Genomic DNA, 16,611 nt, shown 5'->3' with positions numbered 1-16,611 from the left:
TGGTGTAGAACTTCATTCCAGCATGACTAGGCCACAGAGCTGGTGGGCAGCGTGGCTGGTGGCTAGAACCTGAGACTCTGGGTTGGAGAGTGGGGAGTCCCAGCCCCAGGGTGTCACACTGTGGGACCTGGCCAGCTCCCTGAACATCTCCAGGGCTCAGCTGTAACATAAGAGAACTTACAAAGGTGGTTTTGTGTCCCAAATGAGATACGAGAGGACTTCACCAACCTTCAGCCCCACAGCAGTGTCACAGTGGGTGCCACATGAAATCACACATGTGGATCATAAGTCCCTGAATCACCTCTGGGATAAGACACGTATGGTTCTGATCACCTGTGACACAAATTCAAACACATCCCTTAACAGCAGCGTGTGGGTGGTTCCTCTGTAATTTTGGGTCTATTTGTAGATAAACAACCCAGATATGCGAGTGCAGATCCTCAAAGATTATGTCAAACAGCATTTCCCTGCCACCCCTCTGCTCGATTATGCACTGGAAGTGGAGAAGATTACCACCTCAAAGGTAACAAAGAAAAAAACTTCTCTAATTCCCTTAATCATATGTTAGATGAATTTTTGGGGGGAAATGAAAGCCAGGTTACATTTTGATTATGCAGCTAAAATCAAATCTGGTTTTCTAGAAATTTTTAATTCTGTTGCATAACTAAATTCAGCAGACATATATTAAATGTCAACGAGGTGTTGGGTCCATTGCAAGGTGCTGGGAATTGAACTGAGTGAGATACAGTTTTAACCAATGGGGATATTTGGTGGGAGGTTTTTGTTTGTTTTGGGGATTTTTTTTTTTTTTTTTTTTTTTTTTTGAGACAGAGTCTCGCTTTGTTGCCCAGGCTAGAGTGAGTGCCGTGGCGTCAGCCTAGCTCACAGCAACCTCAAACTCCTGGGCTCGAGCGATCCTTCTGCCTCAGCCTCCCGAGTAGCTGGGACTACAGGCATGCGCCACCATGCCCGGCTAATTTTTTTTTTATATATATATCAGTTGGCCAATTAATTTCTTTCTATTTATAGTAGAGACGGGGTCTCGCTCTTGCTCAGGCTGGTTTTGAACTCCTGACCTTGAGCAATCCGCCCGCCTCGGCCTCCCAGAGAGCTAGGATTACAGGCGTGAGCCACCGCGCCCGGCCTTTTTTTTTTTTTTTTTGAGATGGAGTCTTAGCTGTATTTCTAGGCTGGTGTCGAACTCCTGGGCTTAAGCCATTTTCCCACCTCAGCCTCCCGAGTAACTGGGTTGGTGGGAGGTTTTGAATGGTCATCAAAATTCATAGTAATAGTGGTATTGGTAACAGTGGAAAATTACAAAGAAAAAATGAGAAATAATGATAAACACTTTGAATTTTTTTGCCTTTCCAGAAACCAAATCTTATCCTCAACGTAGATGGTTTCATTGGAGTTGCATTTGTAGACATGCTTAGACACTGTGGGTCTTTCACTCGGTAAGCATCACGGCCATTTTCTTCTTTGTAACACTGGCTTGTTTTTGTTGTTTCCTTTCATCTATAAAAATGATGCATGCTTATTATAGAGGATTTAGAAAATAAACAGAGCTATAAAGAATAAAACAAAAATTGCCTGTTATCCTACCACCCAGAACACTCATCTTTTCTACTTAGAAACCAAAGAGAGCTTCTCATTCCTGGGTAGAAATAGTGCTGTCTCTCAGGAGGAGGACAGTCATGTGAGCCATTTTAAAACTACAAGTTGATTGTGTGTTGCAGGGAGGAAGCTGATGAATATATTGACATTGGAGCCCTCAATGGCATCTTTGTGCTGGGAAGGAGTATGGGCTTCATTGGTAAGTTCCCTGCTGTTGTTTTAAGGGTTGGTTGTTTTTTTGTTTTGTTTTGTTTTTTTTAACCCTCACAGTTCAGCTACACCACTTGCCCATGTGGTGAGTTTCTACACAAGAGTCATTATATTTTTTTAATCATTGTTTTTTTGTTTGGTTGGTTTTGGTTTTTTTTGTTTTGTCTTTTTGAGACAGGGTCTTGCTCTGTCTCCTAGGCTAGAGTGTAGTGGCATCATTATAGCTCACTGCAGCCTCAAACTCTTGGGCTCAAACAATTCTCCTGCCTTAGCCTCCCAAGTAGCTGGGACTACAGGCTCCTGCCACCAAGGCTGGCTAATTTTTCTATTTTTTTGTTGTAGAGATGGGGTCTCGCTCTTGTTACTATGCCCAGCCCTTAATCATTGTTCTTAATCCTTCCTTTCTTACTGTAACTTCCCCCTTATCTTTATCCTTTGTTCTTAGAAACAATTCCTAGCCCAGGGAAATAAAATTAAATCCAGTGGTTCCCTTTTATCAAATGTTCCCTTTTACCAGATGTTTCCTATCTCCCTATGGAATAGATCTGGATCCACTTCCCCACTGCTTTATTTATTTATTTATTTTTGAGGCAGAGTCTTGCTTTGTTGCCCAGGCTAGAATGAGTGCCGTGGCGTCAGCCTAGCTCACAGCAACCTCAAACTCCTGGGATCAAGCGATCCTACTGCCTCAGCCTCCCTAGTAGCTGGGACTACAGGCATGTGCCACCATGCCCGGCTGATTTTTTCTATATATATTAGTTGGTCAATTAATTTCTTTCTATTTATAGTAGAGACGGGGTCTCGCTCTTGCTCAGGCTGGTTTCGAACTCCTGACCTCGAGCAATCCGCCCGCCTTGGCCTCCCAGAGAGCTAGGATTACAGGCGTGAGCCACCACGCCCAGCCCCCACTGCTTTATATCTGCTTGTTTTGTGTCAGAAAGATATCCCTTCATTATCCTTCCCCCCTCACTAGGCTTACAGAACTCTAATGAAAGGATGCATTTGCTTCATTTTAGGACATTATCTTGACCAGAAGAGGCTGAAGCAGGGGCTGTATCGTCATCCATGGGATGATATTTCATATGTTCTTCCAGAACACATGAGCATGTAACTGAGTCAGGAACCCTGTTGCAGTAAACTGAAGACAAGAACTCTTCCCCCTGGGAAAAGGGTGCAGACAGCTGGCAGTGAAGCCTGCCATAAGATGGCCTGGAATGTAAACAGCCACTGGTGTACAGGCACTGAAGGCCAACACCCAGAGGCTAACACTTGTTCAGTCCACACAAAGAAGCGTAATATTTTTTTTATAAGCATAGAAATAAAAACCAAGCCAATACTTGCGACATTTGCTCTGCTACCTGCTGTATTTATTATATGGAAGCATATAAGCACTGTCAGGATAGTGTTCTTCCTCATTGTAGGGTGTTATGATGTTGCTTTCTTTTTTCATTAGTTACAACAATTTTTTTTCCCTTGGAGGAAGGGAATGAAATTTTTAAGACCTCAAGATACCATACATTTAAAGCACCCCTGATGTCTTGTTTTTCCACTTCCCTTTCTTTCTCCTTACATAACATGAAGAACATTGTATTAATCTGATTTTTAAGGATCTTTTTGTATGTTATGTGTTAAGGGTTTGTTTGGTATCCCGCTGAAACGTTATGTGTTGCAGATCAAAGTCTGCTTACGTGGAGGGGATGGGACCATTGCATCCTTAACCACTGTCACAGAATATGTGGAGTAGTAATTTAAAATGTAAAGTTGTAACATACATATGTTTAAAATGGAAACGCAAAGAAAAAAGCTGTGAACTGTCTTGTGTCTTATGTTCTCTGTATTTATGCAGCTGACTTGTCTGTAACTGAAGTGTGGGTCCAAGGGCTCGTCTCCAGCTGCTTTGCATCTGTCATCCACAAAGATTTTAGGCAGCTGCCACCTCAGTCTCTTCTCTGTATTATCATAGTTTGGTTTAAATAAACTATATAGTAACAATGAAGGCATACTGCTGTCTCCTGTCATCTGTATTCTCTTTGAACTGTACTTTCTGATGGTTTTAGTACTCATAGTTAAAAATGCTCATCCACCTCTTTAAAAAAAGAATTAAAACACTAGCATCAAAAAATATGAACCCCCCCCATTATCCTCTCCCCTAAATCTGTACCTCCTGCTTTGTCTCAGTGAATGGTAAACAAAGATACTCAGGCCAAAAGCTTGGGAGTCACCCTTTCCTCTACTCTGGTTGCCATGTTCTGTTGATTTACCCCTTAACTCTCCCTCTCATCTGTCCACATCTGATCTTCTAACTGGTGCCTCTGTTTCCCCTTTTGTCCCTGTAGGCTCCATTCTTCATACAGCCACCAGTGATACTTTTAAAAACCCATTGAACTGGCCCGCTCTCTTAAAACCCCAAAGTGGTTTTTATTCATCTTCAACAGTGACTACGGTCTAAGCTCTATGCAAAACACGTGACGAGCATTATCTCATCTAACCCTTGCAGTGATCTTCCAAGGCAGACAATATCCCCGTTTTTTAGAAGATAAATTAGTTCAGAGACAATAAGTAACTTGCTCACCCTCATCCACTTAGCCGGGGCTTGGTCTTTTTATCTTCTAAAATGTTTACTCCAAAGCCATTTAAAATAAAAATCCTATATTTTTTCTGTATATCAAGGCTTTAACCACGTGTGGTGGTCTAAGGTGGCTTTTACTTTACAAAGTGACTGCCGAGAGCATCCATCCTCCCACCAAGCCCAGGTGGGAGGCCCCGGGCGAAGTCGTCACCACTGGGAGAGAGGATTGCAGTCAAACCCCATCAAGGCTGGGCGGATTGCGGGAGGCGCGGCGCGCGGCCGGCGGGAGGCCCGGCTCCGCCCCGCGCGCACTATTTAATCCCAGAATCCCTCTGTGTCGCACCAGAACGGCGGCGTCGTTCCGAGACTGCGGAGCTCGGGCGCGGCGGCGTCAAGATGGCGGCAGCGGCTGTTGCAGCGGCGGCGGCAGCGGCGGCGGCTGCATCTCTTCAGGTGCTGGAGATGGAGAGCATGGAGACGGCCGCTGCCGGCTCGGCGGGGCTGGCTGCCGAGGTCCGAGGCAGCGGCACGGTTGACTTCGGGCCCGGGCCCGGGATCTCTGCAATGGAGGCGAGCGGGGGCGATCCTGGCCCAGAGGCCGAGGATTTCGAGTGCAGCTCTCACTGCTCGGAGCTGTCCTGGCGGCAGAACGAGCAGCGGCGCCAGGGCCTCTTCTGTGACATTACCCTGTGCTTCGGTGGGGCCGGAGGCCGCGAGTTTCGGGCCCACCGCTCGGTGCTGGCTGCCGCCACCGAATACTTCACGCCCCTGCTCTCAGGCCAGTTTTCCGAGTCCCGCTCGGGCCGGGTGGAGATGCGCAAGTGGAGCTCCGAGCCAGGGCCCGAACCCGACACAGTGGAAGCCGTTATCGAATACATGTACACCGGGCGCATCCGCGTCAGCACGGGCAGTGTGCACGAGGTGCTGGAGTTGGCCGACAGGTAGGCGAGGGAGGCGGGAGCGCAGAGGGAGGGCGCGGCGCGGAGAAGGCTAGATGCTGGCTGGCGGAGGGGGTAGAGCAGAGTCTGGGGACCGCAGCCAGCTGGCCCTCAGTGGATGCATTCGGTTCATTCTCGCCGGGGAGCGACCGCTGTGGGGCAGCCAGCACGCTGGGCTCGGGGGTTGCAGCCGCAGGTCCGGCGAGGGAGCGCAGATTCTAGGTAGAGGGACAAAGGCAATGAAAAGGAAAGTATGTGATGAGTGCTGTGTTGAGGTTCAAATGGAATGAAAGGATAGTGATTGAGTAGAGGAAAGACCTTTCTAAGGAGGTGACACTTAAACCGATCGCTAAATGGCAAGAAAAAACTGGCGGTGCAAAGATGGGGGATGAACATTCCAGGCTGATAGCGCAAAGGCCCTCAGGCAGGATCCAGTTTGGCTTGGAGAAGGAACTTAAAAATCCAGTGAGGCTGGATCTAGTGGGTGAATAGGAGAAGCGTGTGTGAGATGCATTGGAATAAGGAGTTTGGGTTTGACTGAGTATGATGAGGAGCTGGGTAAAGAAATTATCTGACTTAAATATTTTAAAAGATTATTCTGCTACTGTGGTAAACGGATTGTAGGGAATAGGAATGGATGCTCTAGAGACTGGTTAGCTGGCAGATGCATACTGTTTATAGAGATGCATACTGTTTATAGGTGGGGAGGAGTCTGTTTTGGCAGTATCATCTTACAGGTTCGTTATTTTAACAAATACCTATTGAGTGCCTATTATGCGTCAGATCACACACCCCGGTGCTGGGATTCAGCAGTGAACAAAACAGACAAAAGTCCCTTTTCTTACTGCATTTACCGTTGGTAGACAGACAATAAGTAGACTATATAGGGTTTAAATGATTGTTATCATTGTAATGAAAAGTAAAGCATGATGGCAGAGGCACATAGAAAGTGCTGGTGGAGAGGAACTGTTGTTTAAATTGGTTGGATAGAGAATACCTCCCGAAGACGACATTTTGCAAAGAACTGAAAGGAGCAAGGTAAAGAGTGTTTCAGGTAGGGAACACAGGTGCAAAGGCCCTGAGATAGAGCTTGTCTAGGTGTTAGAGAACAGCAGGGAGCCAGTGTGGCTGTATCAAGGGAATGGAGAGTGAGAGGAGCAGAAGCCTCAGGAAGGTAATGGTGATGGATCTAGATCCCACAGGGCCTTGTTGGCGTGAGGAAGGACATGAGCTTTTACTCTGAATGAAATGGGAAGGTGTGGGGCAGAAAAATGACGCAGTCTGATTTGATGAATTCTGCTGTGTTGTAAAAAGGATGGAGCCTTGGGGAGAGAGTGGCAAGGACAGAAGCTGAGAGTCTAGCATAGGAGGTTGTTGTAGTGGTGGTGGAGGCTTGGATTGAGGAGGCAGAAGTGAAGGTAATAAGTGTTCTGGTTCTAGATAGATTTTGAAGGTAGGGTAGATGGATTTGTTGATGGATTTGATGAGTGTAAGGGAAAAGACTGCTAGTTTTTTTACCCAAACAATTGGAAAGATGGAGTTAATTAAGATGTGGACGATTGCAATAAGAGCAGGTTTGGGAGGAAGATTAGGAGTTTGGTTTTGGTTAAGATGATATCTGGATAGGCTGCTGGATATAAGAGCACTGGGAGTGGTGGAGCGGTGGCTCACACTTGTAATACTAGCACTCTGGAAGGCCAAGGCAGGAGGATCACTTGAGGTCAAGAATTCAAGACCAGCAAAAGCCAAGAGCAAGACCTCGTCTCTACTAAAAATGTAAAAAATTAGTCAGGTATAGTAATGTGCACCAGTAGTCCCAGCTACTTGGGAGGCTGAGGCAGGAGGATCACTTGTGCCCAGGAGTTTGAGGTTGCTGTGAGCTAGACTGACGCGACTGCACTCTAGCCCAGGCAACAGAATGAGACTCTGTCTCAAAAAAAAAAAAAAAAATAAAGAGGAGCATTGGGAGCTAGAGATACAGTGGCGATGGGGCTGGAATTAGCATATAGATGTTAAATAAAGCCGTGGGACCGGATGAAGTTACTTAGGGAGGGTAGATGGAAAAGGGGCAGGGAGAGAGGGTGGCAAGGACCCATGGGGTTCTCTAGAATGTTATAGGGGAGCCAGCAGAGGAGACTGATACCATGGAAACCTAGGAAGGAAGGATGTCAAGGAGAGAGTTGCCAGTCTCAACCCATAAATCATTGGAGGTCCATGGTGGTATTGACAAGAGCTAGTTAACTCATGCTTTATAAGGAGGATCAGAAAAATAGTACACATGTGGAAATGTTTTGGGGTGTGGTCAAGGGAGGAGATACTAGAGGATGTTTGTGTGCAAATGAAATTTATTCAGTGGAAGAGGAGAAATTGATGTTTTAGGAGCAGGAGAATAATTGCAGGAATAAAATCCCTGCAACCAAGAATGGGGTGATCCTTTTCTTCCTGTCAACAAAAGACAGGTCAATAAGAAAAGGCCAGGTGTGTTGGCTCATGCCAGTGCTTTGGAAGGCCAAGACAGGAGGATTGCTTGAGATCTGGAGCTCTAGACCAGCTTTGAGGCAATAGTGAGACCTTTTCTGTACAGAAAAATAAGCCGGGGCACCTGTAGTCCCAGCTACTGGGGAGGCTGAGGTGGGAAGATTGCTTGAGCCCAGGAGTTGGAGGTTACAGTGAGCTATGATCATACCACTGCACTCCAGCCTGGGTGATAGAATGAGACCTTGTCTCTTTTTTTTTTTGAGACAGAGTCCCGCTTTGTTGCCCAGGCTAGAGTGAGTGCCGTGGCATCAGCCTAGCTCACAGCAACCTCAAACTCCTGGGCTCAAGCGATCCTGCTGCCTCAGCCTCCCAAGTAGCTGGGACTACAGGCATGTGCCACCATGCTCGGCTAATTTTTTTTTTCTATATATATTAGTTGGCCAACTAATTTCTTTCTATTTATAGTAGAGACGGGGTCTCACTCTTGCTCAGGCTGGTTTTGAACTCCTGACCTCGAGCTATCCGCCTGCCTCTGCCTCCCAGAGTGCTAGGATTACAGGCGTGAGCCACCTTGCCCGGGAGACCTTGTCTCTTAAAAAAAAATAAAAGAAAGAAAGAATAGATGTAGCCTGTGGTAAAAGTTTCAGAAAAGGAGAGGCCTCAGAGAAAGCCTCTTTTATCAGTGTCTACCTTGCTATTTACCTCACCAATGTAGATTTTCTCTAGAGATGCAAATCTCCCCCACAAAAGACAGCTTTTCAGAACTATTCCTGTGGTTTGTAGCTCCTTTGAGTAGTCATAGTGAAATATGCTGAAGAAGTATATTTGGGGTGAAATATTCTGATTTCCTTTGGTATAGAATCCATATTAAAATTGGAAAGGTGAGCCAGTTGTGGTGGCTCACGCCTGTAATCCTAGCACTTTAGGAAGCTGAGGTCAGGAGTTCGAGACCAGCCTGAGCAAGGGTGAGACCCAGTCTCTACCAAAAATAGAAAAAAATCAGCTGGGCGTCCTGGCCTGTACCTGTAGTCCCAGCTACTAGGGAGGCTGAGACAGGAGGATCGCTTGAGCCCAGGAGTTAGAGGTTGCACAGAGCTATAATGATGCCATGGCACTCTAGCCCAGGCAACAGAGCAAGACTCTGTCTCAAAAAAATAAAAATAAAATTGGAAAAGTTGGACCTGGAAGTCAAAGGAAGGGTACAGCAGCAGGTAGATTGGGTGGTAGGAAAATGAAGTTCCTATCTGATTGTTTCTGTTTCTCAAAGTATGAGGCCCGGGTCATCAATTAGAAGGTAGAGTGGGATGGGTATAGGTCTGAGGGAGGGAGGTTTCTTCAATGAATGGATGGAGCTCTGTCAACGTCCGTTTGAGGGAAAAGAAAGAAAATGGATGGAGAAGTGTTATCACACTCATTAAAGCTGTGTTTGCTTCTATCATGTGATCTTATTACTGTCAGATTTGCCCTGCTTTATTGGGAGTTCCAGGTGAGGAGAGCATATTTAGGCAATTTACTTAAAACTCTTAACTTCTCTCCATCTGTCAGCTGCTAAGCAGCTGTCTTGTGTCAGGCACTGTTCAAAGTGCCCTGTAATCATAACATTTAATCTTCCCATCAGTTCTGAGGCGGGACCCCCCCCCCCACTATATTCTGTCTGTTGGTGATCATGCCTACCTTACAGGGCACTTACTTACAAGGATCAGAAATAATAGAATGTGCCCAGCACGATGCCCTTCACATGACAGATGCCTCGTACATGATAGCTATTGTTTGCAGAGAGCAGTGTTTACAAACACCCATCTAGGGGAATATATCTCAGAATTATCTGGAGTGCCTGCTAAAAATAGGAGCTCAGGGCAGTCTGAGAACTAGGTGACCCCGGCACCCAGACATGTCTGGGAGCCGCTAAAGTCCTTACCACTCTTCCTTGTGTTTGTTTTATCTCTAAGACAGTCTCCCCTTAAGAGGGTGAAGGAAGCCTGTCCTATTCATCTCTATATCATAGTTAAGGTAGTTATTAAACACAATAACCATAGTACCAAATGGTTACTGAATTGAGAGAGAGGTCAGACTGATGAGGTCACCCTTATATTGTTTAAGGTTCTCAGTTCTGGGAATTTACTCTTTGTAAAACAATAGCTACCCTCAGGCTGAATGCTGCCAGATTTATGAATTTGGCTGTAACTATTGTGGATTTTTTTTTTTTAATTTAACTTTAAGTGATTTAGTTGGGTAGACATCTAGTCAGGTACATGCCAAACCAGTCTCTTGTCTCTTTTGTTTTTTAACCTAGACTGTCCTACACATGTTTTTTTTGTTGTTTTTCTTTTGTTTCCTGACTTCTTCAGATGTTTGAGTTTGCCTTGCCATCCCTTCTTTAATGAGAACCCAGCTCAGGGCTGGGTTCCCCTAAGCACCTCACTCCATCTGACTACCCAAGGAGAAAGTTCTGGTGAGGAAGAAATTAACACTTCTGACACAAAGCCTAGACTCCTTGCTGTTCCTTCTGATGTCTGACCAAACAAAGCCTTCAAGAAGTCACAGTTCCTGCCTGGCTTTTACTTTATACCATATAGTCGATGCTTGATGAGGTCTCTTCACTGAGACCCTGCTTCATTGAAGAAGAGGCTGGTGGCTGGCAAGAGATTAGGAAAAGATGGCAGAGAAAGTTTGTATTGGAATTTGCCTTTGCCAAGGACAAATTAAAGTGAAAATAAAGTTTGAGACTATTGTACTTTATTAAATGCTATGTTCCAGGGAACCTTGCATAATTAAAAACTCCAGCCAGGTGCAGTGTCACCTGCCTGTAGCCCCAACTACTTGGGAGGCTGAGTGGGGGGACATTTATATGTGCTTTTAAACATACTTTTTCTAGCACACTATTTTCTAATTTGGGGGGATTTTCTTTTTTCAGATGTTGTATTAATATATAAAATGAGACTAATCTCACCATTTCAATTTGTATAATTCGGCTACTCTCAAAATGTAACCACATAAAGCATGCATATTTGAAAAGTAATCTTTTTTTCTGGATTTCAGGTTCCTATTAATTCGTTTGAAAGAATTTTGTGGAGAATTTCTTAAGAAAAAGCTTCATCTCTCAAATTGTGTGGCCATTCATAGCTTAGCTCACATGTACACTCTGAGCCAGCTTGCTCTGAAAGCTGCTGATATGATACGGAGAAATTTCCACAAAGTAATTCAGGATGAAGAATTTTATACTTTACCTTTCCATCTCATTCGAGACTGGCTATCAGACTTGGAAATTACAGTTGATTCTGAAGAGGTTCTCTTTGAAACGGTTTTGAAGTGGGTTCAGAGAAATGCTGAAGAGAGAGAGAGATACTTTGAAGAACTTTTTAAATTGCTCCGGTTGTCCCAGATGAAACCTACCTATCTTACTCGGCATGTCAAACCAGAGAGGCTGGTGGCCAATAATGAAGTTTGTGTCAAGTTGGTGGCCGATGCAGTGGAGAGGCATGCCCTGAGAGCCGAGAATATACAGTCTGGCACCTTCCAGCACCCTGCTTCTCATGTCTCATTATTACCTCGTTATGGGCAAAACATGGATGTGATCATGGTTATTGGAGGTGTGTCGGAAGGAGGGGACTATTTAAGTGAATGTGTGGGTTATTTTGTTGATGAGGACAGATGGGTAAACCTGCCGCATATTCATAATCATCTTGATGGACATGCTGTTGCAGTAACAGAGTCCTATGTGTATGTTGCTGGATCAATGGAACCAGGGTTTGCTAAGACGGTAGAAAGGTATAACCCAAATTTGAATACGTGGGAACATGTTTGTAGTCTGATGACAAGAAAGCATTCTTTTGGGCTGACGGAAGTCAAAGGGAAGCTCTATAGCATTGGAGGACATGGCAACTTTAGTCCTGGCTTTAAAGATGTGACTGTTTATAATCCTGAGCTTGATAAATGGCACAACTTGGAATCGGCACCAAAGATTCTTCGAGATGTGAAAGCGCTAGCCATTGAAGACCGCTTTGTGTACATTGCTGCCCGCACTCCCGTGGACCGGGACACTGAAGATGGATTAAGGGCTGTAATTACTTGCTATGATACAGAGACTCGACAGTGGCAAGATGTGGAGTCTTTGCCACTTATTGACAATTACTGCTTTTTCCAAATGTCTGTGGTCAATTCAAACTTTTATCAGACAGCATCATGCTGTCCCAAGAGTTACTCTTTAGAAAATGAAGAGGCAGTAAGAAAAATTGCCAGCCAAGTGTCTGATGAGATCCTTGAAAGCCTGCCTCCAGAAGTGCTAAGCATTGAAGGAGCAGCCATTTGCTATTACAAAGATGACGTTTTCATTATCGGAGGCTGGAAGAACAGTGATGATATTGACAAACAGTATCGGAAAGAAGCCTACCGATACTGTGCTGAGAGAAAGAGGTGGATGCTTCTTCCTCCCATGCCACAACCTCGTTGTAGAGCCACTGCTTGTCATGTGAGGATCCCATACCGGTACTTGCATGGCACACAGCGATATCCTATGCCTCAAAACCTAATGTGGCAGAAGGACCGCATCAGACAGATGCAGGAAATACATCGGCATGCCCTAAACATGCGGCGAGTGCCAAGCTCTCAGATTGAATGCTAGGTTCTCTAATACATGCAGCCTAAGACTGTCATACCTGTTTCGTGAAGCTGAAGATAAACAGACTGTTACTTGAAAAAGTATGTCGATAACTTATTTTCTACCTGAACTGATTATTGCCCCTCAACAAGGAAGTACAGTTCAAAACTGAAGAATGGGAAACTCAGTTCAATACGTGGTAATTTTTGTTAGCTTGCAATGTTTATCTGTCTTTGGTTTGTGTGTATGTGCTAGCTAAATAAGATCTTATTAAAGACAAGTGGAAAAATCAGGTGTAGTTACTTGGCTGTCTTTCTGCCAACAAGGTGTAACTTCTTTGTCTTGGGGACTTAGGTTTCGAACATGCTTTAAGCACCAATTTTATTTGCACATTTACTTTAATATTTTTCTCTTTTTCAAGAATGGTGGCTTTTGACAAGGTCAGCATTTATGCATTGAGCGCTTATCTGCAGGAGGCATGTGCAATAGTGAGACTGAAATTTGAAGGAAAATGCACAAAATTTCAGCAAGCTGATTTCAGAATGTTTGCATTGATATTTTGTTGTATTTATCTAGATGTGATATTTTCATTTCTAGAAGAGGTGACTGATGAGAAATTTGTGATTGGCTCATGCATTTTTTGAATATTTTTCATTTCTTTAGCAGCCATTTATAGACTTCAAGCCATCACTCTGAGATGATGATAGTTGGCAAAAGTAGTATAGATCTTTCGCTGATTGACTGAATACAGAGGGAGTTACATATGTGAAATTTGTTTCTTTAAGAAGAAAAGTATTATTAGTGTAGACTGAGAAATCAAAGGCATTTAAAAATTTTAAAACACTCTTTCCAAGAGTTGCAGGCTTCTTTGAGGATATGTTAATGAGTATAAATAATGCCTATGACAATCGATACTCAATGCCTTCAGTTTTAATTTTTGCTCTAATGTATATTTCGTAGTCTTCATCATTCCTTTCTATAATAAAATTTTTTTTGTTATTTTTTTCAAAATGGGAAGGAATTAACAATTTTAGAGAAATGTTGCTAAAGAGAAGCTTGTTATTTCTGGCCCTGATTGTTATATTCTATCCAGTTGCCCTAGACTTTTATTGGAAGGTTGCCTGGGACTAGAATACCAAATTTGGGTTTGGCTCTTAAAAATTTATCACTACAGTTATCTTTTATTGATTTTTATGCATTATTCTAATTCTTTTACACACTCCCAAGCTTTATAAAGTTAGCACTCAGGTTGACTCTTAGCATTTGGTTAACATAAAGGACTCCTGTTCTAACGGTTTGTAATGTTGGTCCAGTATACTTTTCTTTTCTCTTAAAGAGTGTCTTTACCTTCTTAGACATTCCAGAATACTATTCTAGAAGTCAGATTACAAGCTCAGTGATTTTTTTTCTCCTTAGTCTACTATAGTTAATCTTCTTGTTAGTTGTGTGATCAAATATTAACAGAAAAAATGCCAGGCGTGGTGGCTTATACCTGTAATCCTAGTACTTTGGGAGGCTGAAGCAGTAGATTTGCTGGAGGTCAGGAGTTCAAGACCAGCCTGAGCAAGAGTGAGACCTCATCTCTACAAAAAATAGAAAAATTTGCCGGGGGTAATAGGGTGGTCCTGTAGTCCCAGCTACTCAGGAGGCTGAGCCAGGAGAATCACTTGAGCCTAGGAGTTTGAGGTTGCAGTGAGCTACGATGATGCCACTGCCCTCATGATGCCCAGACAGCAAAGTGAGACCCTGTCTCTGGGGAAAAAAAGAAAAAAGCACAACCAGAAATTTTGGCTTTCTATTTGCTGCAAGACTATTAATATTTTAGTTCTTGGGCTGTATACTGAGAACTTTTCTGAAATTACTAAATTAGTATCCCTGCCTAGGACAAAGGTTTTTAATAAATGTGTTGGAAATCTGCTTTAAATCCATTTAATTTTGACTGAGTGGGGGTTAGGAAACTGTAATTTCCATTTCTTTGCAGTTACTTTAATAAAAGCCATTCAAATTCTGAGAAGCACTAATTCTTAGTTATAAGAGATATATGCAAACAAGACATACATTGAATGAAGCTCATTGAATGAAGTTCTCATTTCTCTCTGATAGACTATGCTAGCAAACTTCCTTTTCTTGGTTGTATTAAAATAATTTAGTATCTCACTAGGATGCCAATTTTTCTCCAGAAGGGTGTGATGTGTTTTTTGTCTTTTGGTCTCAGAGTTGTCTTCTGAGACAATCATTACCAAGTTATTTGTGGGGGCGTCTTTTTCCACATGATGTGGCAGAAATTATAATTCATAATATTTAGGTATAATCTGGTTTTTAAAACTTGATTGAAACTGTTGTTTTTTAACTCAGCAGGCAGCCTAGGCCATGGCTGAAAAGAAGGGGTAAGTCCGTCGTTGCATGATGATGTGTGCAGGTTTTCCTGACTACTGGATTTCTAATTTTTATATTTGAATTCACATTTGTGATTTCACATCAATAACTTGTGTTTCTGAAATAGTCTAACTAACTTGTTAATAAGGAAAGAAACCAGATTTGCTTAAATCTGTTCAAGGCTGACATTCTAAAATTCTAAGCTGGAAATAACTTCCCATGGTATTTGGAAAGGTTCTAATTATGAAGACCAGGCCTAAAAATGGCTTCTTGGGAAAGAAATTTCCTTTTATATGAAAACTCAAAGATTGTGTTTGGTGATTTAAGCAGTTAAACACATGGCTTTAGAAGACAGCTTAATGTGTATTCAAACAAACCTTTGTTTCTTTTGCTTTTGTTTGGTGGGAGAGAGAATTATACCAAAAAGTGATAACTATATATAATTTTGAGGGAGGCTACTTATATCTTAGAATGGGTATCCTTTAACTATACCTATCCCACCATGGTTTAAAAAAAAAATCAATGGTATATATATTGAGAATGTCAGTCATGAGCTTAGTGTTTAAGTAATACATCACACTTGCAGTTGTTTGCATGATTAGTCTTGTGTACCTTGATATTCAACATTGCTTTTGCTGTGCCAGTTCAAACATAACATTTTTGCCAAAAACTCTTAAAATTCATTGACATCAGTTTTGTTTTGATCACCTAGTTTTGTATAGTATTTCTGGGACCAAAAATTAAATACCTTTTAATGTAGAACAGAAATTTGAAGCTAGAAAGATAATATTTATGGAAGATTTGTGTGCTTTTGTTTTTTAAATACTTCAGGCTGCTAGTAAGGCAGTTCCTGGGGCACACTTTTTTCCTCTTTATCTCTTGACTAGTGTAGCATGTGGTATGTTTAAAATATTTCATTTTCTGCTTCATAATTCTAATATCAACCCTATACTGTAATACAGGTGAGCTGAATTGTATATTTTAGTTACTTGGTCTAATCAGATATAACTAAAGGGACTTTTTTGGTATTTTCCTCAAATTAAGCTTAAATAAGAAGGGTATATTGGCCACATTTCATGTCTTTGAAAGTATACAGTACTGTGAAGCAAGTACTCTGCCTACACTAGAAAAATAGGGTGCTTTATCTGTAGAATATTTGAGAAACAATTCAGTCTCTCCTTAACTGTCAAATATTTTGGCACAGTTCATCACTCTGGTTTGTCACTTTCTTGAAAATAGTCCATTTTGGGTTTTGTTACAATGCTTTCATAATAACATACCTTCTGGTCATTAGAAACAAAACAGCTCATAGTTGAGTGATGTAGTACAATAACAACAACACAACATGGTAGTCATTTTGCTTCAAGGAATTTAATTAGCCAAATGACTGCTCTTTGTCACTTTGTAGGGCTTCTGTCTTACTCTATATGACCATCACTACAAATGTCTTACATTGAAGCACATACTATAGAGCACTTGTAACTTAATCCTCCTGCATAATGCACTGGTGAAAAGTAGTACTTGCTCTAGATATTTGAAGATTTTATGATCCATGTGCTAGGGCTCCTTGAATTTTTGTAAAAAATACTTAGTTTGAATTGATACAGTGAGTTTTTTGGGCTAGCAGTATCTAGGGCCCTACTCTACTAAAAGTATAACGTTGATTGTCTGCCTTTAAGTTAGAGGAGATGTAGTATTTAGAACACTTTGAGACATGGCATTATAAAATAGCTTGTTTATGTTCCTGAAGCTATCTTGTTCTGTGTTAAAGCTACTAATTGTCTCAATGTAAGTTTTAAATAAACATATTTCTTTAGAGCTAGTTCGTA

At 42.4% G+C, this 16,611-nt stretch overlaps 2 protein-coding genes and 1 long non-coding RNA gene across 4 annotated transcripts in view; 2 read left to right on the top strand and 1 right to left on the bottom strand.

Annotated features, from left to right (window-relative positions):
- ACLY (ATP citrate lyase) overlaps positions 1-3,824 on the top strand; it is a 42,548-nt gene extending 38,724 nt beyond the window's left edge. For both annotated transcript variants that reach the window (XM_012765748.2, XM_012765747.2), the window contains 4 exons: positions 410-523; positions 1,372-1,454; positions 1,737-1,813; positions 2,841-3,824. In XM_012765748.2, the coding sequence (XP_012621202.2) occupies positions 410-523; positions 1,372-1,454; positions 1,737-1,813; positions 2,841-2,935 (369 nt within the window). In that variant the 3' untranslated portion in view covers positions 2,936-3,824. The remainder of the gene's footprint in view (positions 1-409; positions 524-1,371; positions 1,455-1,736; positions 1,814-2,840) is intronic.
- Positions 1,336-4,484, bottom strand: LOC109729499 (uncharacterized). The gene is made up of 2 exons (XR_002221550.2): positions 4,397-4,484; positions 1,336-1,515 (listed from the first exon to the last, which is right to left on the bottom strand). It is a non-coding gene; the product is annotated as an uncharacterized LOC109729499 (long non-coding RNA).
- KLHL11 (kelch like family member 11) lies at positions 3,998-16,598 on the top strand. Its single transcript, XM_012765749.3, has 2 exons — positions 3,998-5,334; positions 10,849-16,598. The coding sequence occupies exons 1-2, from the start codon at positions 4,790-4,792 to the stop codon at positions 12,428-12,430; spliced, it is 2,127 nt and encodes a 708-aa protein (XP_012621203.1). The 5' UTR covers positions 3,998-4,789; the 3' UTR covers positions 12,431-16,598.
- The last annotated feature ends 13 nt before the right edge of the window (positions 16,599-16,611 follow it).

Source organism: Microcebus murinus, chromosome 18 (genome assembly GCF_040939455.1).
Source record: "Microcebus murinus isolate Inina chromosome 18, M.murinus_Inina_mat1.0, whole genome shotgun sequence".
NCBI classification, from domain to species: Eukaryota; Metazoa; Chordata; class Mammalia; order Primates; family Cheirogaleidae; genus Microcebus; species Microcebus murinus.
This window is presented reverse-complemented; position numbering and strand designations above follow the sequence as displayed.